We start from the raw sequence: 24,401 nt of genomic DNA, 5'->3' as shown, positions 1-24,401 counted from the left end.
AACATTCCACCGAAAAATGACAGTCCATAAATTTGCCACCATTTTGTAAAAAAGCGCGCCTGAAGTTTGAACCTTTTTTTTTTCTTATTCATTTGCCACGAAACCACACAACATGCCTGAGACCCAATGGTAGGTAAGAAATGATGTAATGAATTCCATTCAATTTCCAGAAGTCTCTAGAAAACATGATGGTATTTACTCTCAGAGCTTCAATAGCTACTTCACTGCCCGTCTTCGGAATGTGCGCCATCTCGCAGCAGTTCTAAAGTCTGTCCATATTAAGGATGTAAGACACCTATTATTACTACGATATACTTGATATAACGCAAATAATTAAAAGCACATCTATTGTAGTTCATGTAACTAGGATCTTGTGTTAATTGTTGATTATATTTTCATTTCCTTCTCTCGTTCTTTCTTTCTTTCTATTTTTTTTTTTTTTTTTTTCTTTCTTCATTTTTTGTTTTCTCTTGAGACAAAAAGATTGCAACCTGTATGATAACATCGGACGGCTTGTCATTCATTCTGGAAGAGTCGCGATGCTTGTTTTGTCGATGTTTGATTCAAAGGCAATTGTTTGAGGACTATAAATTTGCAATAAAAGCAGGGATTAATGATGGTAGTGATGAGATCAATGATCCCTTGTCGCAACAAAGTTTATATGCGAATACGGATATAAATACGAACACGAATCCAAATATCAATACGGTTGCGAATACGCAGCAAAGTTCACAACAAGTTGGCTTGGCTAGTAGTCAAAGAATGCCAGGAGGAAACGAACCCGATTTAGTCGTAAGCTTTGGTATCAACCTAGGAACGCTCCTGAGTTGTCTCAATATGTTTGGCACAGCTGGATGGAGTGGTACTCAAGTTGGGGAAGGCAACTCTGGACAAAGCAATACGGTTTTTGGATCAGGACCAGCAACAGCAGTCAAGCTAAGTTACGATGGATCAGGGTCCAAATTCATCCTCACGTATGTAAAGCGCTCTCTTTTTTTTATTTTTTTTTTTAGGAAAAAAAAAAATAGAACTAATGAAAATTTCCGATCTTCTGACAATGTAGGCTTGAGGACAATGGGGTTGTGACCACATGTGGTATCCCTACGTTCGATCCAGAACCTCCAGTCAAAGTTGACTTTGGTGAAGAAACTGCTAAAATCAATATGAAGGTATGGGCCATTGGATCTGCTCTCCTATTAGTGACTACGACGGAAATGGACGTTGTAAAGTATTTCTGCTTATTATCTTCTTTTATTTTTTATTTTTTATTTTTTATTATTAATATGCTTGTATGCATGCTGCAGGCTCAATGGTTAGAAGAAGGGCTTAGGGACCTGGATGCCACTAGCGACCGTGTAGTGATCCGAGTTTCGCCAGAAATCCCACACCTTAGAATATCTAGTCTGGGGACAGTCGAGAACCTGGACGTAAATTACTCACAGGGTGATGTAATTGAATCATTTGAATATCCGTTCGAGAACCCGACCGAGCACAGTTATAACTTTTCGCATGTACTAAATGTACTGCGAGTATGCCCGATGGCAAGTAGAGCTAGCATGGCTCTGAACGCTGAGAACTTCTTGAGGATTCAGTTTCTTATACCAGTGCGGGAGCATCGGTTCTTGTATTCAGAGTACATCTTTGCGCCTCTTGAAACCGTTGATTAAAAATAAAATAAAATTATAATAAAAAAAAAAAAAGCCTTATAAATCACGTGTTAACAATATACAATATCTATAATGCACAGCACTCAAATGCTCTTTGCCTTCTTTTTTCAAACCAAAAGAACAATGAAGGACAGCACGATTAATGAAGGCAAGACTCAAAAAAAAATAAATAAAAAATAAAGAGTTGAACGACTTTGTATACTTCATCGCTTGAGGATAGACCAATTGACCGTCGTGGATATTATTAATAAATAGATGATCCCAATCTGTTGGTGATTGTCATTGACATTAACCCGTTTGAATGGGAACACCCTTCAGCACCCCTCAGCCTCAATGAAGCTCTTCAACACATTCTTGCTTTTATGAATGCACATCTCGCAGGACGGCATGACAACAGGTTGGCTGTGATTGCAAGTCATGTGGGTGCTAGGTAAATGCGGAACTATGAGTTACTACGGAGAACATGGACTAAAAAAAAAAAAAAAAAAAAAAAAAAAAAAAGCATTGACGCGCCACCAATTTAATTTTATTTTATCGGACATGAATGATATTGATCGATCTCCTCTATCATTCCAGCAAATTTTTATATCCAGAATTGAATGGACCAATCCCTGGTGGGAGAGTAGGAACAAAGAAGGACGCCAATGCATACCAAGTTTTTAAGGTTGTTAATGATGCAGTCCAGTCCGGGATTGCAAAACTATTGCAGGACCCTCGCCCTGCGTTGGAGGAGCGAGACGTTGGTTCATCCAAGATTGCGGCTTCACTATCACTTGGACTCTGTTGTAGGTTTTTTTTTTTTTTTTTTTTTTTTTTTCTTTCGGGATTCACCATGTATAATAGTCAAGGAACATTTTACTTCGATGCAAAAGCATTGGAGACATGTTCTTAAAGTGTATATTTCTTTTCCGGTATCATTGGTAGATATCAACCAGGCCCTAAAATCCGATGGGATGGGGCATGTTAGACCCAGGATCTTAGTCTTGACAGTGTCACCGGATTCATCATCGGATTATATCCCCATTATGAATTGCATCTTTTCAGCGCAAAAGGCGGTAAGTTTTGAGGCTGTTCAGGAAACTCTCGCTTTCATATATATATATATATATTTCCAACCCGCAGATGTTGCTACTAACGTAAACAATCGTTTGTCAAAATAGAATATACCTATTGATGTATGCAAGATATGGGGCAAAGATGCTGTGTTCCTTCAACAGGCGGCGCATATAACAGAGGGTATCTATATGAAACCGAGCGACCCAAGAGGCCTCTTACAGATCCTGATGGTAAATATATTTTGGGACATGGAGGCTTGATAGGATCCTTTACTATATTGTTTACTGATTTTTTTTTTCCTTTTTTTCTTTTTTTTTGCTTATATTTGGTTCCTTCTTTCTTTTTTAGTTTTCATTCTTACCTGATATGTATTCGAGGAATTATTTATACTTGCCAGGACAGGATCAAGTTGACTTTAGGGCAGCTTGTTTCTGTCATAAGAAGATTGTCGACATTGGTTATGTGTGCTCAGTATGTCTATCCAGTAAGTTCAACAGTTTCGGAACATGATTCACTAAATAGTATCCACGGCGAGTGACATGCTTACTGTTATTTTTTACTTGACTTTTCAAGTTTTCTGTAGTTTCTCTCCAGTGTGCTCTACTTGCAGGTTTGTTGCAGTGAATGCTTTATATGGTGTCTACCTCATCCTAGACCGGGAACCAATTATAACATGCAATATATTCATTCTTTTAGGACCAAATTCGCGTTCCAGCCATTGCTTCCTTCAGCAAGGAGGCTTGGTGCAAAGGCTGGTGCATCCAATCCTGGTTCACCACGCCCAAGTACACCTTTACCTACTCCATCATAGTCAAAGCCTAAAAATCAATAAAAATACATGTATACTAAAAAGTAGTGGCGCTATTTAATGAGGAAAAAAAGGGGGACTATGTGAGGAAATAGAATTCGGAAATAAAGCCTCAGCCCAAGTTCCACATGAACCACTTTGAGTGTAAAACCGTTGCTGTTGGCTCATTCTTGGCATTCAAACTTACTCTTTAGCAACTCAATTGTTACATTAATAACTCGTCCTTACGCCTTGTGCTCTATATACTCTCATGGAAGAAATGGATTCAACTAGTGGCGAACATGACGCGGCAATTCCTCTGCCTGGACGAGAAAAAATTGTAAAGGCTTGCAGGAAGAGTTTTTTTTTTATATTCTCTGCTCTCGTTTTTTTTAACAAATGCCAGCAATCATAGTAGTAATATAAGGCACAATTTTTTTAATTGCATTTGATTGTTATTGTTTATTATTCTGCAGATATTTGGCATCGACCTGGACCAATCCATGGATGAATACTTTATTCTAGGAGAGAAGACCAAGTGCGTATGATTGAGCGTTTCTTTTTTTGCCACCTTTTTTTTTTTTTTTTTTTTTTTTTTTGCAAACTCTTTAATAACAAAATGAACTTTCTTTTTTTTTTTTTTTTTTTTTCCTCCCTAGTGAAACGCGGATCAATAGGACAAAGCAGCTTTTAAAATGGTTTATTGAGCAAAAGTCGTGTTGGGATTCAAAGCATGAGTTTGCTATCATGATTCTGGGCGAGAAAGCTGTCTGGGTAAAGAAAACGTCATTGATTTATCCACAAACCCTTTTTTATGTATTTTATATATTTTTTATACATTGGAGGAAAACAAGCAAGCAAAGACAAAACTAAGTATTTTTCTCTTCCTTGTCTGCTTGATTATCTTACTTAGCATATGGACTTCACTTCGGATACTGTATTATTATCTCATGCCATTGATGAATTGTATACCATGGGAAACTTTAAAGCATTTGGTAAGACTTGCAGAGATACTCTCCCTCAGAGTTGCTGGCCTTTATTATCATGTATTTCTTTTTTTAATAATTTCCTTTGTTTTGACAACCATCTGAATACCTTTATAGATACCACCTCGATGTTCAAAGAAGTGTAAGCTACAAAGGACAGCATCTATTCTATTGCCTTTTGGCCCATAAAGAGAAAAAAAAAAAAAAAAAAAAAAAAAAAAAAGTAATATCCGAAATTGATTATATGTTCCTTCCTTCCTTCCTTCCTTCCTTCCTTCCAAAAAAAAAAAAAAAAAAAAAAAAAAACTCTACTCAAAGTCTGGAGCACATTAACCTGGATGAGGTTGATGGTTCATCATATCGCCTAATTATGATCTACACTCGATCGGACGTTATTCCCAGTGTTCCTGATCGGAATGTAAGCATGCCTTCATGATACCTTTTTTTTTTTCCCACCTTTCAATAGGAACAGGAGCAAAGGAAAAAAAAAAAAAACGGTACAGATATTTGGTTATGGCGGCTGACAAGGAAATGAGGAGGGGGTTTTTGATATTTTCATTTAGCTTCTTGATGTCCTGTATTCTAGTGGGAAGTTCTTCTGCGATTGTGTATACATACATCTGAAATCATCCGAGAGCACAGGACCAGTTAAGCCTCAGGTACGAACTTTTCAATATATTCATATTGCAAACAAAAAAAAAGTGTCGACTTTTTGGACTGATTAGAGAAGATGTTTACAACCCTCTTATATTTTTTTTCTTCTTGGTTGGTTGGTTGGTATTAAAGCATGTATATGATAGGTTAACAGATATAGAAGATCCTCGCGCACCAGGATATTACTATGAGCTGACACGGATCTTTAAAAAATATTGTTCAGTGATGGCTGAATTATTAGCACATCCATATGTGCGACCTCTTCAAGATTCAATGGATTTCAGGATGGCTCCGCCACCAAGTGTAACTCAAGAAGAGGAGCTGGAAATAACACAGAAACAAGAACAGCTTCATCTGGATCAAGTATCCGTCCATCAACACCAAGCTCGGCGCCAACAACAACAACTACAGCAACAACAGCAATATCAGCAACAGCAGCTACAACAGATGGCACAGATATCTCCCAAAAGAAGTGATCCCGTATCTTCATATCAGAGTCCAGAAGCAGCGATGGCAGGAGTCATACAACAAGGCCTTTCTAGCCAGAAATCCCAAAGCTTCCTCAATACCCCTTCAGCTCCATCTTCGTCATCACTCTCATCGCATCGTCCTCCGCCATCCCGCCCATTACCCTCTGCGCCTGCACTACCGGGACCAGCACCATCATCACCTTATAAAACTTCCATTTCACAACCTACATCATCTAGGGATGGTGAACGTTCAGTCGCAAGAGCTGGGTCTCGAACCAACATTGATATGCCTCGTCCTGGATCATCCGCTAATATTAGACAAATGTCGGGTTCTGGAGGCTCAAGTACAGGCTCAGGAACTAGTAGTAAGAACCTTCCAGGGTCAGGGTCAGGGACCGGCGTGGATGATGCTATTTTGATTTAAACAAAAATAACAATAAGCTTACTACAAAGGTTGTTTATTATGGGAGAGATACAATCAAAAAAAAAAAAAAAAAAAAAAAAAAAAAAAAAAATTCTCCTGGATCAATAAAGTGAAGAGTCACTTTTACTATGCAAGAGCAACGCATGCAAGCATTGTAAGAAGAGGGGATGTCATGTGTATATTTTTTTGTCTTATCAGATCCTAATTTGCTTTTAGGAAGTTTGTGGATATACACTCTTCGTCTGAAATAACAAAGTCATCTGAAGACATAGCACGACTCTTCTGAGATACTTCAGGGTTTTTTTCAGTGTGAGTTGGACTGTTGATGCTTTTTGACCTAATGTTCACACAAAGGCATTTGATCGTTCCCGTGCAAATTTTGTACATGTACTAGATTCTTATTTGATCTGCCCTGTCCATGCTCTCATCTCCCACTTGTTCTTGACAAATCAACTCTTTATATATGTGCACTTGCATGTCAGGTGACGCTGCAAAAGTCGTTGTTGACCAAAAAGCTATGCTATTTTCAATAAAATTGGTGGCGTTGTTATTTCACTCCGCTATTTCTCTATACTTTACGACTTGGTGCTTTTATTTTTATACATTTCTAATAAAATTGGTGGTGTTTAAGTGCAACCAATTACCGCTGTGCCCTCAGTAGGAAAAAAAAAGTGAGATCTGATCTTTGATATCCGGCTCTAAATAACAGGTACACTCTGTCCAAAAGCTCACATCACATCGTTATCTTTCTCTTTTACTTTTTAATGGCGACAGGGTGCACTCGAGAAAGAGAATCTAAAAGATGCCTATAGAGAAAGTATTTTCATTCACTAAAAAAAAAAAAAAAAAAAAAAAAAATCATTATATAACCACAATTAAAAACAACCAACCCAGTGGCCTTATCTGTATTCAGATTGTGCAGCAAAGATGATGAAGGATTTCCTTCGCTCATTATCTGTACTAGCGACCCTTTCCGACGCAAATTTTCTCTTTAAGATTCGGACTACAGAACTATTAGTCGATCCATTTGTATTTCATAGACTTACTTTGTGTCTTGATGCCTGATCCTCTGCTCCTTCATATCCCTTCACATCCCGTCATATCGAATAGTCTCTACTTCACCTTATAGTCCTTATTGCAGTTCCTGCTATGAAATAGGTAGAGCCCTTTTCCTGTGGAGAGCTTATCGTCGATGCATATTCCTGTTTCCTGGTACTGCATTTCCATTGAGAGTGATCCTAATCATAAGCTTACATCTTGTATCACACTATACAGCCAGCTCTTCCAACGCAGATTGAGGTTGCTTACTACTATAGCCAGATCGCTTTTAAAGCTAAGGCTTCACTATTCTTGCTCCATCCTCCGTTGTTACGGAGGAGCGACATCTACATTTATTTGACACATAACACATTCTTGTACATTGGCAAGCAAGCAAAACATCTTTCAGTCATTCATTTATTTGTGTTTCTTCACCCACACCACAGCTAATAGTGCTCCTAGGCAAAGTAGTTTGGGCATCCATTTGGGCCTGATGATGCCATACCCGATGCACCGAATGAGTAGCTGTTCACCCAGTATGTGTTCTTTAGGTAGCTATTGCTTCCTAGAGTTTGATAGGTTCCTGTGCAGTCGTTAGATTTGAACAGCCTGATGGTTCCTCCATTGACTCCTCTGATTGCAGCGGTTTGAGTATTCTTGACACAGATGCACTTTCTCTCCAGATCTTGCAGTGCAGCGGTCGAATAATATTTGGCAGCGTTGTTCTCGATCGTAACGTAGTGGTAGCCGAGGACAACGTTCGAGCAAACTGCTAACAACAAGACGAGTGATTTATACATTGCTGGTCACTCTAGAGAAGCCATAAAGGAAGAAACAAGAGAGATTTAGGATGTTAGGCATCAGGCAAGTCAGAAGTTCAGGGTATTAGCTAATTCAGGGACAAAGATGTTTAAAAAAAAAAAAAAAAAAAAAAAAAAGAATGAAGGCATACAGAGAATAAGAGAAGAGATCGGTGATGAAAGGTTTGTGTTGAGGAGAGAGGGGGATATTTGTACCGAAAAATGGAATGATCCAATGCACACAAACTCAAGGGCCACGAGAACTTAAAATCAAAAAAAACGGCGCTCCCTTGGTATTCAACAGCACACTCTTCAGGTTTTGTGTGCACTTCATTTGAGTTTATGTGCGGCGCTCTATAGACGCCGCTCTCTTTCTTTTGTTTGAACAGAACAGTTGGAACAACTTGAGAACTAAACTCAAATTAGAAAAGCAATTAGGAAAACAAACAACCTGTTTTCTGTTATCTCTTTTATCTTGTAGCAGACCATGTGGGGACCCTCATCGTGGGCAATTTAGTGTAAACTTTAAAGTTCGATCCTCAGCAGCCGGACCGCGGAATTCTCTTCGCAGAAAGAACACCATGCTTCATATAAAAAACAGGCTTTCCCATTAACAAGTGGCTCACCATTCTCTTCCTCAATACACAATGTAAGTTCCTATCTCCCTCACACCCTCATAGTATTTGATCTTCAGAGACTCTGCGCCCTCAAGTCTTCTGACCTTTTTTGAACTCTTGTTTCTTCCTGCAATAGATATCGATCAACAAAAATGCATAAATCACTCTTGTTGTTGGCACTCTGTGCAGCTGGTGCACTTGCTCAGGGAGATTACCATGTTGATGTCACAAACAACGCAGGCAGGACAATCACTTTCTACGACTACACTGGCTTCAGAGTGTGCAAATGCCTCAAGAATACACAAACGGCCAAGATCTACAACAGGGACGGAGGAGATGTTAAGCTATTCTCAAGCACTGATTGCACTGGAAGCTATACTCCCCTTGCTCAGGGCAAGACCCAATATAGTGCACAGTGGGTGTACAGCATGTCCTTTGGCAAGTCTGGCATTTCCTCAAGGGACCCAACTTCATGCCCTAACTACTTTGGTTAATTCAAAAATCAATAAAAACAACTGAAAGCGGGCAGCACTTTGGTGTGGGCCACTTATGAGTGTGAACTAATGTACAGTACAATTCTCACGTATGAAAAAAAAAGTGTGATACTGGAGCGATGCAGCATTCATATCCTGCAGCAACACATACGATCTTTTACTTAGAGTCATATTAAGTAAATAAAGTAAAAAAAAAAAAACGCCCAAAGATTTTGATATCCTTTGTATATTTTGCTGCAACATATCATTTGTTAGCAGCTTTCCTACTCTCACTATTGTTGCTTCTTTAGTTTCTTGTCTACCCTATCAGGCGAGTCTCGTTGCTCATATACTCGCTTGTAATCTTTCACATCATCGAGCAAGTCAACCACTTCTTCAGGAAGATAACCCGGCATATTGCTTCCATCAATAGCCATAAGGAGTTACATCAATGGGTTGCAATCGAGTTTGAATCTGACTCCCTATCCCAAATTTTGTCACTGTTCCAGTCGTCTCGATCCTTTTCAACAACTCTTGCTTGAACTTTTTATTGTGGAAGAATTGAACCAGATCCAAGGGTCCGTGCCACCCACAGAGCTTTCCATCAAATTGCATATCATTTGAGCCCCTGGAAGATTTCGTAGAATCCTTTGTCTTCATTCTGGATAAAACTGAACACAGCCTAATGTAATAATGTAGAGTTGTGTGTTTGATACCCGAGCTGTCTATACTCTCTGAAGAAAATGGCGTTGTTGACATTCTTGCGATCTGAAGCACTAATATAAGAACGAGAACAGTTTGATCTAAATTGATAAGAATGACATCGGAGAATATTTAATTTTATTTTTTACTCTATTTGGAAATTTCACAGGTGAAAACCCATGTTCCCTGTTACCATATTAGTAAATTCAGAATCCCTAACGCTAATTTATACATCTCTTGGACAAACAAAATACATATATATTTATCTTATATATTTATTTGTATTCCTTCATCCAATAGTACTTTTAGGCAAATAGTTTGGGCAATCAAGTGGGCCTGTTCACGGCGCGCTCCCTTTGAGTTTATGTGCGGCGCTCACTTAATTTAGTGTAAACTTTAGAGTTCGATCTCAACAATCGAGTCCCTGGACTCATATAAAATCTTTCCCACTAACAAATGGCTTACCATTCTCTTCCTCAATACATAATGTAAGTTCCCATTCCCTCCACACTCTTCTAAGTATTTAACCTTCAGGATCTGTGCCCTCAAGTCTTCTGACCTTTTTTTGAACTCCTGTTGCTCTTCCTGGCTTTTCTCTACAATAGATATCGATCAACAAAAATGCATAAATCACTCCTGTTGTTGGCACTCTGTGCAGCTGGTGCGCTTGCTCAGGGAGATTACAATGTTGATATTATAGATAACGAAGGCAGAATGGAGACTTTATTTGACTCCTTTGGCCACAGACCGTGCTATTGCCTCAAGAAAACACAAACGGCCACGATCTACAACAGAGAGGGAGGAAATGTTAAGTTATTCTCGACCACTGATTGCACTGGAAGTTATAGTACCCTTGGTCTGGGCAAGCCCCAATATAATGCGTACTGGGTGAACAGCATGTCCTTTGGCAAGGCTGGCATCCCCTCAAGGAATCCAACTTCGTGCCCCAACTACTTTATTTAACCAAAAATCAATAAAAAAAAAACAACTGAGGACAAGCAAAATCAGCACTTTGATGTGTCCCCTTTGAGTATGAGCTGATGTTTGAGGGACGCAACGCTTGTATCCTGCAGTAACACATATGATCTTTTACTTAAAGCTATACCAAGTAGATAAAGCGAAAAATAAAAATAAAATTAAAATTAAAATTAAAATTAAAATTAAAATTAAAATTAAAAATAAAAATAAAAATAAAAATAAAAATAAAAATAAAAATAAAAATAAAAATAAAAAATAAAAACAAAATGTCCAAGGTTGAAACCAAGGTTTAAATGTGGTTTGTACATTAGCTGCAACATATTGGTTATTGACATATCTTCCTGCTATGACTACTGCTGCTTCTCTAATATTGTTTGCTCTATTAGACGAGCCTGGTCGCTCATATACTCGCCTGTAATCCTTCACGCTATCGGGCAAGGCAACCACTTCTTCAGGAAGACAACCCGGCATATTGCTTCCATCAATAGCCATAAGGAGTTACATCAATGGGCTGCAATCGAGTTCTGAATCTGACTCCTTATCCCAGATTTTGTCACTATTCCGGTCATCTCGATCCTTTTCAACAACTATTGGGTGGACATAGATCAAACTCAAGTACTTTTCGCCAGGACAGTACGAAGCCAAATTCGGTAAATGATCCTTGGCTTTGGTCTCATGTATTGTCAACCGTAACGTCCTCTACTTTTTCCGGATTGATAGATTCAAGGGCTTTCGTCTGGGAAAACACAGGGGCAGAGCAAGCTAGAGACAAAGACTTGAGCCTGCAACCAATCGGTTTTTTAAAGTCAAAATGACAACCATTTCTAGATCAGCATGGGGGATTCACACCTGTGGCGAAAAAGGAGCCGAAACGGCGCTTTGTTTTCCTTTAGGCTGGGGGAAGGAGGAAAGAAGTGATGAAGGTTGCTAGGTGCGCAAAGGACTGAAGGCAAATGGATGGTGGGCATAGCACATCATGATGATATAACTAGGCATACGGTTTTTGCTGGCTTTCTTCACTGATTTTTTACTGAATTTTTTTTCTTTTTTTCTTTTTTGGTATGGAATAGACGGCTGGTATCTGTTAGTAAAAAGCACGGAGAACTGGATCTGCCTGCCCATGAATTGGTGAAAGCCAAATGAGCAAATTTGCCCGTTTTACAGTCCAAGGGATAGATCAGTGATTAAGCACAAAGAAGTACCAAGATCTTGGCCTTTGCGCCACTGGTTCGTGTTTCTCACTTTTTTTTTTTTTTTTTTTTTTTTTTTTGGAGCGCAGAGACGGACTGGGCTCAAAAACAGTTTAGAAGAAGCCTATCAATTATATCATATATCAACACTGCTGCTTAAAAAAAAAAAAAAAAAAAAAAAAAAAAACTCGTATGAAGTTTCAATTTCCTAGAAACCATGTTTTTCAGCATTCACAGCATAGAAATATTCTATGCCTTTAAGTGTCCAATCAATTTAATCATACACATGTATCGATGGTTGAAGAACCCTATCATTGAAGGCTGGTTATATCATGCAGGTCATGAACGACATTTGAAGGGACTCATCATTGAGGTTCGACCATTTTTGGAAGGACATAGAATGCATTTATTCAAATATACAGTATATAAATACAACATTACAAGCAATGGCACGAAGAACGGCTAAGCGACGCCTACTCAACGGCACCTTACACAGCGTTGCACGCATATTTATAAAGGACTATCTTTTGCAACCATTTCTCTGTAAGCAAAGGGCAAAAGTGGAGAGGGAGAAGGTTGTGGGTATTTGAAATGGGAGTTGAAAAGTAGGGCTATGGTTCTCCTTTGGAGCTCGATTTCTTATCAGAAGATTCTTTGGTCTGAGCTGGCGCTTCGTGGTGGTGCCCTGAGTAAAGGCGTAAAAGCGTAAAATTGAAAGGAATGAAAAGGTGACCTAGGCAAATATGTAAAAGTGTAAGGTAGAGGATAAAGTTATGGTAAGCTGGACTAAACAAAAAAAGAGTTTAGAAGTAACAGAAAAAAAAAGAAAAAAAAAAGATGCGAAAAAAACGAACGCGTATCAAAATATCGAGCACAGGCCCTGTTTCAGTTCGCTAATAGTCATGTTTCTCAACTCTCATGATACAGGAACAATCCAAGACTTAAAGAAAAAAAAGTTTATTTGGAAGCTTCACACGTTACCTCTCCCAAACATTGTCTCTAGGATTTGCAGCTTCGCCAAAAGAACAAAGGAGAAATACACCCCCACGTCAAAATTGAATTTTGACCCCCCGCGAACACCCCCGTCCCCCCGTCAGAATTCCGTTACACCCGGGTGCAGTATTCCTTAGTCCTCTGTTCCACCTTATAGCTATTGCAGTTTCTGTTATAAAATAGGTGGAGCCCTTTTCCTGTGGAGAGTTTATCATCGATGCATATTCCTGTTTCCTGGTACTGCATTTCCATTGAGAGTGATCCTAATCATAAGCTTACATCTTGTATCACACTATACAGCCAGCTCTTCCAACGCAGATTGAGGTTGCTTACTACTATAGCCAGATCGCTTTTAAAGCTAAGGCTTCACTATTCTTGCTCCATCCTCCGTTGTTACGGAGGAGCGACATCTACATTTATTTGACACATAACACATTCTTGTACATTGGCAAGCAAGCAAAACATCTTTCAGTCATTCATTTATTTGTGTTTCTTCACCCACACCACAGCTAATAGTGCTCCTAGGCAAAGTAGTTTGGGCATCCATTTGGGCCTGATGATGCCATACCCGATGCACCGAATGAGTAGCTGTTCACCCAGTATGTGTTCTTTAGGTAGCTATTGCTTCCTAGAGTTTGATAGGTTCCTGTGCAGTCGTTAGATTTGAACAGCCTGATGGTTCCTCCATTGACTCCTCTGATTGCAGCGGTTTGAGTATTCTTGACACAGATGCACTTTCTCTCCAGATCTTGCAGTGCAGCGGTCGAATAATATTTGGCAGCGTTGTTCTCGATCGTAACGTAGTGGTAGCCGAGGACAACGTTCGAGCAAACTGCTAACAACAAGACGAGTGATTTATACATTGCTGGTCACTCTAGAGAAGCCATAAAGGAAGAAACAAGAGAGATTTAGGATGTTAGGCATCAGGCAAGTCAGAAGTTCAGGGCATTAGCTAATTCAGAGACAAAGAAGTATGTTTAAAAAAAAAAAAAAAAAAAAAAAAAGAATGAAGGCATACAGAGAATAAGAAAAGAGATCGGTGATGAAAGGTTTGTGTTGAGGAGAACGGAGATATTTGTATCCGAAGAATGGAATGATTCCATGCACACTAAATCAAAAAGCGCGCACTCTTTGAGTTCAACGGCGCTTTCTTTAAGTTTGTGCGCACACGGCGCTCCCTTTGAGTTAATATGGGGCGCTCGCTTAGTTTATTTGCAAACGCCGTTTTCCGAACTCAAAACAAAAAAGCAATTAATTAGAAAGCAAAGAACCTGTTTTCTGTTCTCTCTTTTACCTTGAAGTAGACCCTGTAACATGCAACAGTAGGATTGATTTCGGTAGGTTTGGGAAAGAGCACCCTGATAGTGGCAATTTAGTGTAAACTTTAGAGTTCGATCTCAGCGATCGAGTCCCAGGATTTATTTTCACAGGACATCATGCTTCATATAAAAACAGGGCCTTTCCCACCAACAAATGGCTCATCATCCTCTTTCTCAATACACACCGTAAGTCCCTGTTCCCTTATTCTTTTAGTATTTGATCTTCAGGATCTGTGCCCTCAAGCCTTCTGATCTTTTTTTGAACTCTTGTTGCTCTTCCTGGCTTTTCTCTGCAATAGATATCGATCTAAAAAAAAAATGCATAAATCACTCTTGTTGTTGGCACTCTGTGCAGCTGGTGCGCTTGCTCAAGGAGATTACCATGTTGATATCACAAACAGCGCGGGCTGGACTCGCACTTTTTACGAATACTCAGGCTACAGAGCGTGCTATTGCCTCATCAACACCCAAACGGCCAAGATCTACAACAGAGACGTAGGAGATGTTAAGCTATTCTCAAGCACCGATTGCACTGGAAGCTATACTCCCCTTGCTAAGGGTAAGACCCAATATAATGCGCAGTGGGTGGACAGCATGTCCTTTGGCAAGTCCGGTATCCCCTCAAGGGATCCAACTTCGTGCCCCAACTACTTTTCTTAATCCAAAATCAATAAAAGCAACTGAGAGCAAGTAAAATCAGCACTTTGGTGTGAGCCGATGTTTGGAAGAGAGAATATAGTTTTCTCCTGTGAAGCTTTTAAATAAAGTAAAAAAAAAAAAAAAGGTTTAAGATTGATTATTTTAATATTTAAGTACTCTTCTCATCCAATTCTACTTATCCAGTATGCCCCGTACTACCAGTCATCTTCGGCCGAATTTTCTTGGCATTGGTGCTCTGGTCCCATTGAGGTACAGGAAAGATGATTGATGAAGGGGTACGCTTTAAAAAGTTTGAGCAACACGTTCAGGGATGTGACCGGGACGCGAGGGAAAAAGATAGATAGCGAATATGACTGAGATGGCATCCTTAAGACCCAAGCACATTTGTCTAGGTTACAGTTAAATTATAAGAGGTCTCTTTTTTAAATTTGAAAAAGTTTCAAAGTTAAACACACCGCTAGGAAAAGCTCTTTTTTTTCTTAGTCATTTTCACCACAGGGGACAGCTTTTTTTTTTTTAAATCATTTTTTTTCAAGCAAAGTCCTACAGATCAGAGGAAAATGGCCTACGTGTGAAGCATGCTACTGTTTTTCTTCACAATCTCATTTATTCATCTGATTATCACTACGAAATTTACCTCTCATCATTCTCACCTTTAAACAAATATAGAAAAATTAAAAGAAATAAAAAAAAGCTATTCCCTATGGTGTAAATGACTAAGAAAAAAAAAGAGCCTTTCCTAGCGGTGTGTTTGACTTTGAAACTTTTTCAAATTTAAAAAAAGAGACCTCCGGCCAAAATGTCAAGTTTGGTCCCAGCCTGTGCATGTGCACATGAACTTCGTCCTCAGGCTGGTGACGAGACTGAGAAATGAGTTCTTTGCGCACTAAAGATTGTCACGTCACAATGACCCAGAAAATGGCACGTGGCTGATTTGAAAAAATATTTTCTCACGCAAAGCCTAACCTTGAAATAAAGGAACAAATTTATCTTTCCTTTCCTTTCCTTCTTTTTTTTTGCCTTACACATCTTTCATTATTGTTTTCATACAGCGACCACGAGTGTGAAAGAGTATAGAATATACCTTTGCCTATTTACCCATCATTCTCCCTGCATTTCAACCACACTCATCTTAATTTTCAATGGCCACCACAAGGAGCTCAACACAAAAAAACATGGCTGCAAATGATTCCACAGAGAGCCAAGCACAAAAAAAAATGACTGCAAATAAGCCTGAGGATGCCTCCACACTCAATAAACGAAAAAGAGTAAACCAGCACCCACAACGAAAAAAGCGCGCCATCCCACTGCTACTGCTGAACTGCGTTGTCGAGGGAGAAGCAAGGTCGTTCCCAGTAGAGATTTTCTGCGATAAATCGGTCGGGATGCTCAAGCAAGCAATCTACCCCAATATTACTGTGGATCCAAGCATTAAGCCCAAAGATCTCACCCTCTATAAGGTCTCCATCCCTGACGAAGACAAGACCGTCGTCGAGTCAGAAATCGAGTCAAAAGAGGCTCTCGCACCCGCGTCAAGGAAGCTTGGGGACATATTTAATTCTGAACTTCCAGAGAAAACTATCCATGTTTTTGTCAAGCCACCACAGCGAGGTATATCTTTGGCTCTTGATGGACTGATTGTTGATATTTCCAGCTGATGAAGCTTGGTTTGTATCTTAAACGGCCATGTGCATAATGTCGCCATTTGGTTTGTGTCTTGATAACTCAACGTTCTTTCTCATTATTCGCTTTTGATACTTAGGTCAGAAAAGAAAACAAGATGGAGATTCTGGTGAGTGCTTTTGGCTGAGAACCTGGTTATTGATCAATTTAGAGTAATGTGCAGTGCAATAAATCAAAAATATTGACTTTGATCACTCTATCTCCTTTATCAGAGTCACCCTCTAAAAAAGCTCGTCCAAGTATAAGCAGAAATCCTCTTATGGATGCGATTACAGAAGCAGGGCTTGTAACGAAAGGGATAGTGAATGGTAGCCCTGCCATCCCGCGTCTAAACTCGAAAGAGAGGGTCAAGCTGCTTTCGTACATGGGGAAGACATCAGTAGATAGTATTTACTACAGCATTATTAGCGTGGCTCGCGAGCTCCGAAATTCTGGTGGTATCAAGGATTCCAAAATATTGACTGCCCCTGAGGGTTGTATCTTCCCTATTGCTAAAACAAGGCATCTTTATATCAGAGATGAGTATAAAGAGCTTTATGACCATATTACATCCGAATTAAGTACCCCTCATGAAGTAACTCGTTTGAACCGACTCTTTATCACTGGAACGCCTGGAATTGGGAAGTCGGCCTTTTTGGTCTATTTTGCCATCCGCCTCCTTGCCGAACACGATGAGGAAAATCCACCGATTATTATTTTCCAAGAGAAGCAGAATACCAAATGTTATGCCTACGGAGGAACAACTTGCCAATGTTATGGGGAGAGAGTAGATTTCGAAAATTTCCTTGAGCAACGTGAAACGTGGTATTTAGTTGATAGTGGTAAAAATCCTCAACCAGGTAAAGCCAGGACGATATTTTCAGTATCGCCAAGAACTCTCTATGAGCATTACGATGAACTCACCGAGGAAAATACACCAGATAGCTACTATCACATGTCACTCTGGAGTCTGGATGAGCTTAAGGAATGTAGAGCCAGTGTAAAGTTTTTTCATGTAGTGAGTGAAGCATTTTTGGAGGAGCTTTTTTACTACTTGGGGGGCGTGCCAAGACAGGTTCTACAGTGTCCAGCCGATGTACTATCCAAAAATCAAAAAAATACTGAGCGTGCTAAAGAAGCTGCGTTATTCCGCGTCAATGATGCCATTAGTACACTCGAGAAACCAGCAGATCTTCTAAGCCTCTTTGCACGAGGAAAAGAAGCGAGTGAATTTAGTCGTTTACTCCATAGAGTCCCCACTTCTGACCATCTCGACTTCTACCTGGTGTGGGCATCTCGTTGGGTCGAATCACAGATTATGGACAAAATAAAAGATAACACTTGGGTCGATGTGTTGGCGAGACTTGTCATAGGCGGAGAGGATATAGTTAAAGGCCCACTGTTTGAAATCTATGCTTATCACTTATTTCGACGTGGTGATATTAGATTTCCCTTTAGGGATCTCCAGTCAGACGATTGATTGTATTACTGGACCCTGCTTGAAGGGAGACCAATCAAAGTCGAAGGGAAGTGATGATACTATTTTCCTCTATTTTGTGGTGCCAGGAGACGTATATGACGATTTTAAAGTTCAGAACTTTCTTACCACCAGAAATACGGTCATCCAGAATCCATATAAATGCTCAAAACATGTAAGACAGCGTGTCATAAAAATCGACATCGAAGCTGCATATTCAGGAGGATCAGCCGGTACGAATCTGGAGAATTAAATCGAATACCAATCAAGTGGATGAAATTTTGTCTTTTTTTAAAAAAAAAGCATTATACCCGTTCCTTGAGAAATTTTTACAATGGTTCATTCTTTATGAATGAAGCCATCATTATCCACTTACCTTCTAGACGAATAAAGCGGTTTAATCCGTCCTCCCTTCTACTAGGGCATTTAGAACTTTATAAAGCTGTGATCATTATGCGATCTTGTATGCAAGAAAAGGCAGAATTTTGTGATACTATTATCAAAGAGTTTTGTAAAAACGGATAGAGATGAAGAATCCTGTGGAGAACCCAATGGGTTACTTACGTTAGAAGTGCTGTCTTGTTGGCAATGACACCAAATATTTGAGCCCACAATTGCAAACAGACCATCCCAGAAGGTGAGAATGACGGACAAAGAATAAACTCGCATCTAGTAGGGTGAGAAGAGGGTATGTTGGAATTTTTGAAACAAGATCTACTTTCTTCTCTCCATTTACCTAAATGTCTATTTTTGAATCATATCATTAACTGGTATAAACCTCAATGCTTTTTCTGCACACTTGCTTGGACTTACCACTTTTTATCAATGAGGGAGTAAGACTGTGTCAAGGTCCTATGGTAATACACACATTTCTGCTTCTTAGAGGAGCGAGAAGACGTTGTCAGTCTTGGGGTACTTGCGATAATCGAGGCAGAGGGTATGGGTGACTCTATTATCAAGAAAAATAGTTAGGAGCCTGGACTATCAAAGTCGATGAGGGCGGAGAAGATTTTGATGATAAAGGTTCAGGGACTCGGAGACTTGTAAATGCCGTCTTCGCCAGCGCGTCCAAGATATCATGATGGAGCTTGTCAACCTCTGAAAAGGTTAAAGGCGAAACAGAAATGTGCTCTGTCGGTAAATGGGATCGTGGATAGTATGTGACATAGGTCAAGGATCAAAGTCAGAACCCAAAGGTTTTTATTTATTACCGTATTTCTCCTCGTCACTTGAAAATGGATGTGCAGTGATGGAAGGTTGCGGGTGAAGAAGTAGTTGAAAATTAGGCTTATTTTAATCTATCTTTACATGCCCATGAAATAGATAACACTTACTCTTCTGAAAAACACCCACTGGGGCCTTGTATGCTCTCTATTTGCATTCAATTAGTGCAACCTCGTTTGTAATTAGAATACAGCATTATCGGTGATAAAGCACGACATGACCATGCACTAGTAATAGCTGGCTGTATACTTGCTTCTAGGATAAAGAGTTGAAAAACAAGCAGCAAGCAAAAATCCACACAGTATGCACTATTTAATTAGCATACTGCGCAAGAAGTAATGCGTGTGAGCCTTTTAAAGAAGTTTAAAACTAAGTGAGACAAGGCGGGAGAAAAAGAGAGGAGTGCCTGATTTATTAATTTTTTTACTGTCTTATCAGATCCTAATTTGATTAAGGGAGACTAAAACTATTATTGCGGGCATGCCTGATCTTTTTTTTTTTTCTTATCAGATTCTCCAGAAATGACCCGATCTTTTCCATTTTCGAGGTCACGCTTTTTTATTCTTTTTATTTCCTTTTCCACTTGCGCCCACTTTTTCGTTATTTTTTTTTTTTACATTGACACTCATTTTTTCTTGTTCTCATATACATTCACATACTCTCTCTCTCTCCATTATATAGACGCCTATTCCTCCCTTATCTCCCTTACTGTAATAAACACACATGGCGTCCAATCGTTCCTTGCTCGCCACTAAGAATGGTCTGATTAATACCTTGGCCTCAACTGGCCGTAGAGGTCAAGGTGCAGGATTCATCTTCACTCCTCATTCATGTCCCTGCCGTTTGAATTCAATTCCTCAAAAGAAGATTTCAATTTCTTCCCCATCTGTTTCATTCTTTTCAACCACTGCAAAGTCTTCGAAACCAGCAACAAGCACACCTACAGCTGCACCCAAGGCCACATCTCCTTGTTCTGTGAGCTCTAATGCTTCTGCTTCAACGAAAACCACTAGTTCTTCTACTCCACCGCCTGTTGTTGCTACCACTACCCCTTCCTCCGCCGCCGCTTCTGCTGCTTCTGGTGTTGCTCCTTCTTCCTCTACCCATATACCAAGAATACTTCCTTTCTCCTATGACCCTACGGGACTCTCCGCCCAAGCTGTTAAAAAACCCTCCTGTGATAATTTGAATCTAAAAAAGTCATTTTATCGTCGCAAACTACCCGATCATCTAATCAGTTTCACAAGTCCTCAAGGCAAACAATTGTTTCGTGAGATGCTTGAAGAAGGTTATGGTAATAGATCTATCTACATCTAATATTTTTTATTTGTTCTAACGGGTAATCTGCATTAAAGGAAAAAAAAAAAAAATTTTTTTTTTGTCATCTATGCATGGACTAATAAATTGATGATCTATTTTTTTTTTTTTTAGGCGAAGGTTATTTTTCTCTTGTGGGAAATTTCACGACACAGAGTGAGACAGCCTTTTGTGGGCCCAGCTCATTAGCCATGGTTCTCAATTCATTGGAGGTAGATCCACAGAGACAATGGAAAGGCGCTTGGCGATGGTATAGTGACGAGTTATTGCAGTGCTGTGCACCGACAGAACAAGTCAAGGCCAAGGGTATCACTTTTAATCAATTTGCCTGTTTAAGCAAATGTCACTGTGATGTCCAAGTTCGTCGAGCAAACCAAACATCATTGGAGCAATTTAAAAAAGACCTAGAAATGGTCTGCAGTCGTGATGATATCCATATGGTCGTATCGTTTTCAAGAAAGGCTCTTGGTCAGACAGGAGATGGACACTTTAGGTAAGGTCCAACTTGCATTTGGAGATGTTTTTTTTTTTTTTTTTTTTAGCATTGTCGCGTATATATTATATTTCCCATGGCCCAGAATTCAGAAGACTAACATTATGCTGATGTTTTAAACGATTAGCCCTATTGGAGGATATGTGCCCAAGGCAGGGATGGTACTGGTGCTGGACACTGCAAGATTCAAATACCCTTCTTACTTTGTCTCTGTAGAGAAACTTTATGAGTCCTTGTTTCCAATTGATGTGGAGACAGGGACATCGCGTGGTTACTTTTTATTGTCAGCCAACCCAAACCAGCCAGCCATTTCATTATGCAAGATCCCCAAGGCAACTATCGAACCCAATGCTCCAATAACAGGAGAGGCTTCTACTAGCAATCTCACATCAGGCACGACAACGACTGTAACAGAATCGAACACAGCCACAGTGAATGTTGCCCAAGCAGTGGATTCAAAAACTGTTCTGGCTGCTTCTACTACTACAACAATGTCAGCGGAGCATGCTTATAATATCACCACTTCTGCTGCACAAGGAACAACTGCTTCAGAGACTTTTAAGAATATTACTAGTTGCTCCTCTACAAGCGCCACCAAAACACCCAATCATACAGCTGACAACAAGATGAGCTGGACCTCATTAGCACAGACTTTCTGTAAGGACCTTCCGAGTCGTATTCAGATGGAGAACCCACAGACATTGGACCGGATGTTTTCGGTTGTCTTACAGGGCATTCCACGCGAGTATGCATTCTGGGTTAGTCAACAACAAGCGCATCGACTTCGAGATACGACCGAATTGATTCAATCTGTCCGATCCACAGAATTGTTTTCGCTCGTTTCATCCGCTTTCCCTGCGCCTGATAATGTTGATATATCGAGTCAACAACATGAGAGTGCTCTAGTATTTGGAACACTTTTTTTAATGAGCTCACCAAGCACCTTGTTCTTGACCTTACCTGTGGATGTATCGAAGCAATTTGAAAGGCTTCGACGGGCAGCCTTGAATGATGAAGGCCACAACAAGGGACAGCATCGTGTTCTGAAGGAAGAAGCAGAGAGGATGCGAACTGGAATTGTTGATCTTGTGAACAGTTTTTGTAGCTGTGGGCCCAAATCTGAGATTATGACTACAGCAACAACAAAAGTATAAAATATAGACTATGATTGATATATACCTTATTCCTTTTTTTTTTCTTATAAACTCCACTTTTAGACTTTTAGGAAATAAATAATTCAAAAAATAAGGAAATAAGGAGATGAGAAAAAAAACGTTGACGCAAGACAAGGAGGGTAGTAAGTAAGCCTATTTTCATTGGCATTTGACACTTTGTAAATTTATAATCTTGGTTTGTCACATGAGCATTCATTCCTTTTTTTCATATGAAATTGTAAGGAAACCTATTACTGCAAAAAAAAAAAAAAAAAAAAAAAGGTGACTTCTGTATAGAAATATAACATATTTGGTATTTGTATTTGTATATTTGGTTGGTTATTTGCTTTTGCTTTATTACCTGTCAGCTTAAAACATGCTGCCAGACAACTGTACAATAAAAAAAAAAAAAAAAAAGGTGAAAACAAATTGGGTGTGTATGAATATATGTATAATATGCGAACTAATAGACTATGTGCAAAAATAAAAAATAAAAAATAAAAACAAAATTATGTGTACTAAAAAGAAATAAATGAAGGAGGCGAAGGGGAAGGCAAAAACGGGGAGGAGGAGGGCCAACGTGGGAATTTTTTTTTTTTTTTTTTTTTTCTTAGGCGACAGTAATCTCGTTATCATCCATAATACGACGATATCCTCCAGATGTAGATGTAGAAGCAGGAGCATGAGTAGGAGCAGAGGCAGCGACAACAGTAGCAGAAGAATCGATGTGACCTGCAGTGTTTGCGAGAAGAGGTCTCTTTTCAGCCGTCAGAGCCTTGGTCTTCTTTGTCTTGGATCGAATCAACCATGCAGAGACCAGACCCCAATAAAGGATATAAGAGCCAATGGTCCAGTAAGAGGCCACGTTGCTCCAACCGACCAATGAATTGGCCACGCCCCACCATCCGGCATCGGGTGTTTTAGGATCACAGCATTTGAGGGCCCAGACATTGACTCGAGGATCAAATGTACCATCATCATCCGATTGTGCTCCTGTTAATCTGTTCCATCGATCTGCTTCGAACGCTGCAATGCCCTTGACGACCAATCCTGCAGCGACCAATAATAACAAACAAGTAGATCCTACAAAGAATCGATGAAGTCCCATTCGATTGCCTCCACGATAGATGGCAAATCCTACTAACCAACCTAGACCCAACCCTGCCAAGATGGCCAAGGGGATCGCTTCAAGTTCTTCTGTGAAGGTGACACCACCGATGAAGACAACGGCCTCCAAACCTTCACGCAAGACTGTGATGAGAGGTAAGAGGAACAGAGCGTATTTACGGGATTGATTCCCGAGACCCTCTGCATTTTCATCATCCATAGCCTTCCTCAACTTGAGCTTCCATTTCTCTTGCATTTGGTTGGTTCGAAGCATGGCAATTCCCATCACTGTAATCATTATCACGGCCACGAATGAGAAGCATCCAACCCAGATTCCTTCGCTGATCGCCCAGAGGTTGGTAGCATAAAGATTCCTGGATGAAAAAGAGATAGAGAAAAAACATATATATAAAATAAGCGTGTGAATTTTTTTTTTTTTTTTTTTTTTTTTTTTTTTGAAAGGACAAGTTAAAGAAGTCAATGATTCTATAAAATACGTACCAGATAACAATGAATCCTGCTCCCATGGCCAGCGAAATAAGTAACCCAAGTGCAGTACCAGCCCACACCTAAAAATAATAATAATAATAATAATAATAATAATAATAAATGGTAATGGAAGTTGTAGTTCGCAGTAAAAGAAGTAGAAGAAGGAAGGTTTAACAGACATTAGTCGCTGGGTCATAGTCATAGTCATAGTTTTACAACGAGCTCAAGTTTTAAGGTAACATTTATCTTTTTTTTTTTTTTTTTTTTTTTTTTCTTACCTGGCGACTTAGACGTTTGCGCACGGCTTGATCATCTGTCAAGACTTGATTCAAGAACGAGAGTAGGACGGAGACAATAATGGCTGCCTCGACAGTCTCTCGAAAGATGATGAAAAAGATTGGGATTGAGAAATATTCTTCTGCTCCCATTTTTTTTTTTTACTTTTTAGTTGATATTATAGTGGTTGTATTGAATTGATGAATATAAAAAGAACTTTGTTTTGTTGTTTGTGTTGTTGTTTATGGTCGTAAGTAATGAATCCAGAATAAAAATAAAAAATGGATTGCAATTGAATGAGCTGAATGAGGAACTAAAGTCGTGACACGAACAAAAAAAAAAAAAAAAGAAAAAGTTGAACGGCGTAAAGAGCGAAGAGGAAGGAGAG

At 39.5% G+C, this 24,401-nt stretch overlaps 10 protein-coding genes across 10 annotated transcripts; 7 read left to right on the top strand and 3 right to left on the bottom strand.

Moving 5' to 3' along the window:
• Nucleotides 1-72: 72 nt before the first annotated feature.
• On the top strand, nt 73-1,710 carry BCR41DRAFT_27423 (Rad1/Rec1/Rad17). The gene is made up of 5 exons (XM_022020193.1): nt 73-129; nt 217-286; nt 484-974; nt 1,064-1,169; nt 1,305-1,710. Exons 1-5 carry the CDS (start codon nt 113-115, stop codon nt 1,665-1,667), a joined length of 1,047 nt encoding a protein of 348 aa, XP_021882798.1. The 5' UTR covers nt 73-112; the 3' UTR covers nt 1,668-1,710.
• Nucleotides 1,711-1,777: 67 nt separating this feature from the next.
• Nucleotides 1,778-3,565, top strand: BCR41DRAFT_334705 (TFIIH subunit Tfb4/p34). Its single transcript, XM_022021948.1, has 8 exons — nt 1,778-1,815; nt 1,923-2,097; nt 2,244-2,452; nt 2,592-2,722; nt 2,828-2,953; nt 3,072-3,207; nt 3,297-3,333; nt 3,420-3,565. The coding sequence occupies exons 1-8, from the start codon at nt 1,791-1,793 to the stop codon at nt 3,532-3,534; spliced, it is 954 nt and encodes a 317-aa protein (XP_021882797.1). The 5' UTR covers nt 1,778-1,790; the 3' UTR covers nt 3,535-3,565.
• A 102-nt stretch (nt 3,566-3,667) lies between these two features.
• Nucleotides 3,668-6,092, top strand: BCR41DRAFT_420931 (hypothetical protein). Its single transcript, XM_022029963.1, has 8 exons — nt 3,668-3,850; nt 3,987-4,048; nt 4,170-4,284; nt 4,424-4,505; nt 4,614-4,638; nt 4,815-4,914; nt 5,060-5,155; nt 5,283-6,092. Exons 1-8 carry the CDS (start codon nt 3,782-3,784, stop codon nt 6,042-6,044), a joined length of 1,311 nt encoding a protein of 436 aa, XP_021882796.1. The 5' UTR covers nt 3,668-3,781; the 3' UTR covers nt 6,045-6,092.
• Nucleotides 6,093-7,488: 1,396 nt separating this feature from the next.
• On the bottom strand, nt 7,489-8,090 carry BCR41DRAFT_420930 (hypothetical protein). The gene is made up of 2 exons (XM_022029962.1): nt 8,035-8,090; nt 7,489-7,893 (listed from the first exon to the last, which is right to left on the bottom strand). Exon 2 carries the CDS (start codon nt 7,880-7,882, stop codon nt 7,541-7,543), a length of 342 nt encoding a protein of 113 aa, XP_021882795.1. The 5' UTR covers nt 7,883-7,893; nt 8,035-8,090; the 3' UTR covers nt 7,489-7,540.
• A 384-nt stretch (nt 8,091-8,474) lies between these two features.
• Nucleotides 8,475-9,145, top strand: BCR41DRAFT_420929 (hypothetical protein). The gene is made up of 2 exons (XM_022029961.1): nt 8,475-8,531; nt 8,636-9,145. The coding sequence occupies exon 2, from the start codon at nt 8,652-8,654 to the stop codon at nt 8,991-8,993; it is 342 nt and encodes a 113-aa protein (XP_021882794.1). The 5' UTR covers nt 8,475-8,531; nt 8,636-8,651; the 3' UTR covers nt 8,994-9,145.
• A 1,135-nt stretch (nt 9,146-10,280) lies between these two features.
• Nucleotides 10,281-10,711, top strand: BCR41DRAFT_350457 (hypothetical protein). The gene has a single exon (XM_022023667.1). The coding sequence runs from the start codon at nt 10,296-10,298 to the stop codon at nt 10,635-10,637; it is 342 nt and encodes a 113-aa protein (XP_021882793.1). The 5' UTR covers nt 10,281-10,295; the 3' UTR covers nt 10,638-10,711.
• A 2,593-nt stretch (nt 10,712-13,304) lies between these two features.
• Nucleotides 13,305-13,900, bottom strand: BCR41DRAFT_420928 (hypothetical protein). Its single transcript, XM_022029960.1, has 2 exons — nt 13,854-13,900; nt 13,305-13,709 (listed from the first exon to the last, which is right to left on the bottom strand). The coding sequence occupies exon 2, from the start codon at nt 13,696-13,698 to the stop codon at nt 13,357-13,359; it is 342 nt and encodes a 113-aa protein (XP_021882792.1). The 5' UTR covers nt 13,699-13,709; nt 13,854-13,900; the 3' UTR covers nt 13,305-13,356.
• Nucleotides 13,901-14,472: 572 nt separating this feature from the next.
• Nucleotides 14,473-14,814, top strand: BCR41DRAFT_394793 (hypothetical protein; the record flags this gene model as incomplete). The annotated part of the gene is made up of 1 exon (XM_022028673.1): nt 14,473-14,814. One exon carries the CDS (start codon nt 14,473-14,475, stop codon nt 14,812-14,814), a length of 342 nt encoding a protein of 113 aa, XP_021882791.1.
• Nucleotides 14,815-19,782: 4,968 nt separating this feature from the next.
• On the top strand, nt 19,783-22,256 carry BCR41DRAFT_320775 (Phytochelatin synthase-domain-containing protein). Its single transcript, XM_022021410.1, has 3 exons — nt 19,783-20,471; nt 20,609-20,987; nt 21,115-22,256. The coding sequence occupies exons 1-3, from the start codon at nt 19,901-19,903 to the stop codon at nt 22,139-22,141; spliced, it is 1,977 nt and encodes a 658-aa protein (XP_021882790.1). The 5' UTR covers nt 19,783-19,900; the 3' UTR covers nt 22,142-22,256.
• Nucleotides 22,257-22,688: 432 nt separating this feature from the next.
• BCR41DRAFT_385409 (iron permease FTR1 family-domain-containing protein) lies at nt 22,689-24,354 on the bottom strand. Its single transcript, XM_022027664.1, has 3 exons — nt 24,016-24,354; nt 23,750-23,817; nt 22,689-23,622 (listed from the first exon to the last, which is right to left on the bottom strand). The coding sequence occupies exons 1-3, from the start codon at nt 24,163-24,165 to the stop codon at nt 22,752-22,754; spliced, it is 1,089 nt and encodes a 362-aa protein (XP_021882789.1). The 5' UTR covers nt 24,166-24,354; the 3' UTR covers nt 22,689-22,751.
• Between the last annotated feature and the right edge of the window lie 47 nt (nt 24,355-24,401).

Source organism: Lobosporangium transversale (assembly GCF_002105155.1).
Source record: "Lobosporangium transversale strain NRRL 3116 chromosome Unknown BCR41scaffold_12, whole genome shotgun sequence".
NCBI lineage: Eukaryota > Fungi > Mortierellomycota > Mortierellomycetes > Mortierellales > Mortierellaceae > Lobosporangium > Lobosporangium transversale.
This window is presented reverse-complemented; position numbering and strand designations above follow the sequence as displayed.

Coding starts and splice junctions, on each gene's coding strand:
- BCR41DRAFT_27423 (XM_022020193.1), top strand. Junction 975..1,063: donor GGGTCCAAATTCATCCTCAC/GTATGTAAAGCG, acceptor CTGACAATGTAG/GCTTGAGGACAATGGGGTTG. Junction 1,170..1,304: donor CTGCTAAAATCAATATGAAG/GTATGGGCCATT, acceptor TGCATGCTGCAG/GCTCAATGGTTAGAAGAAGG.
- BCR41DRAFT_334705 (XM_022021948.1), top strand. CDS start 1,791: ATGAAGGACAGCACGATTAATGAAG. Junction 2,453..2,591: donor ACTATCACTTGGACTCTGTT/GTAGGTTTTTTT, acceptor TATCATTGGTAG/ATATCAACCAGGCCCTAAAA. Junction 3,334..3,419: donor CCAGTGTGCTCTACTTGCAG/GTTTGTTGCAGT, acceptor TCATTCTTTTAG/GACCAAATTCGCGTTCCAGC.
- BCR41DRAFT_420931 (XM_022029963.1), top strand. CDS start 3,782: ATGGAAGAAATGGATTCAACTAGTGGCGAACATGACGCGGCAATTCCT. Junction 3,851..3,986: donor TGCCTGGACGAGAAAAAATT/GTAAAGGCTTGC, acceptor ATTATTCTGCAG/ATATTTGGCATCGACCTGGA. Junction 4,049..4,169: donor ATTCTAGGAGAGAAGACCAA/GTGCGTATGATT, acceptor TTTCCTCCCTAG/TGAAACGCGGATCAATAGGA.
- BCR41DRAFT_420930 (XM_022029962.1), bottom strand. CDS start 7,882: ATGTATAAATCACTCGTCTTGTTGTTAGCAGTTTGCTCGAACGTTGTC.
- BCR41DRAFT_420929 (XM_022029961.1), top strand. CDS start 8,652: ATGCATAAATCACTCTTGTTGTTGGCACTCTGTGCAGCTGGTGCACTT.
- BCR41DRAFT_350457 (XM_022023667.1), top strand. CDS start 10,296: ATGCATAAATCACTCCTGTTGTTGGCACTCTGTGCAGCTGGTGCGCTT.
- BCR41DRAFT_420928 (XM_022029960.1), bottom strand. CDS start 13,698: ATGTATAAATCACTCGTCTTGTTGTTAGCAGTTTGCTCGAACGTTGTC.
- BCR41DRAFT_320775 (XM_022021410.1), top strand. CDS start 19,901: ATGGCGTCCAATCGTTCCTTGCTCGCCACTAAGAATGGTCTGATTAAT. Junction 20,472..20,608: donor GATGCTTGAAGAAGGTTATG/GTAATAGATCTA, acceptor TTTTTTTTTTAG/GCGAAGGTTATTTTTCTCTT. Junction 20,988..21,114: donor ACAGGAGATGGACACTTTAG/GTAAGGTCCAAC, acceptor TTAAACGATTAG/CCCTATTGGAGGATATGTGC.
- BCR41DRAFT_385409 (XM_022027664.1), bottom strand. CDS start 24,165: ATGGGAGCAGAAGAATATTTCTCAATCCCAATCTTTTTCATCATCTTT. Junction 23,818..24,015: donor GCAAACGTCTAAGTCGCCAG/GTAAGAAAAAAA, acceptor TATTATTTTTAG/GTGTGGGCTGGTACTGCACT. Junction 23,623..23,749: donor GCAGGATTCATTGTTATCTG/GTACGTATTTTA, acceptor TTTTTCATCCAG/GAATCTTTATGCTACCAACC.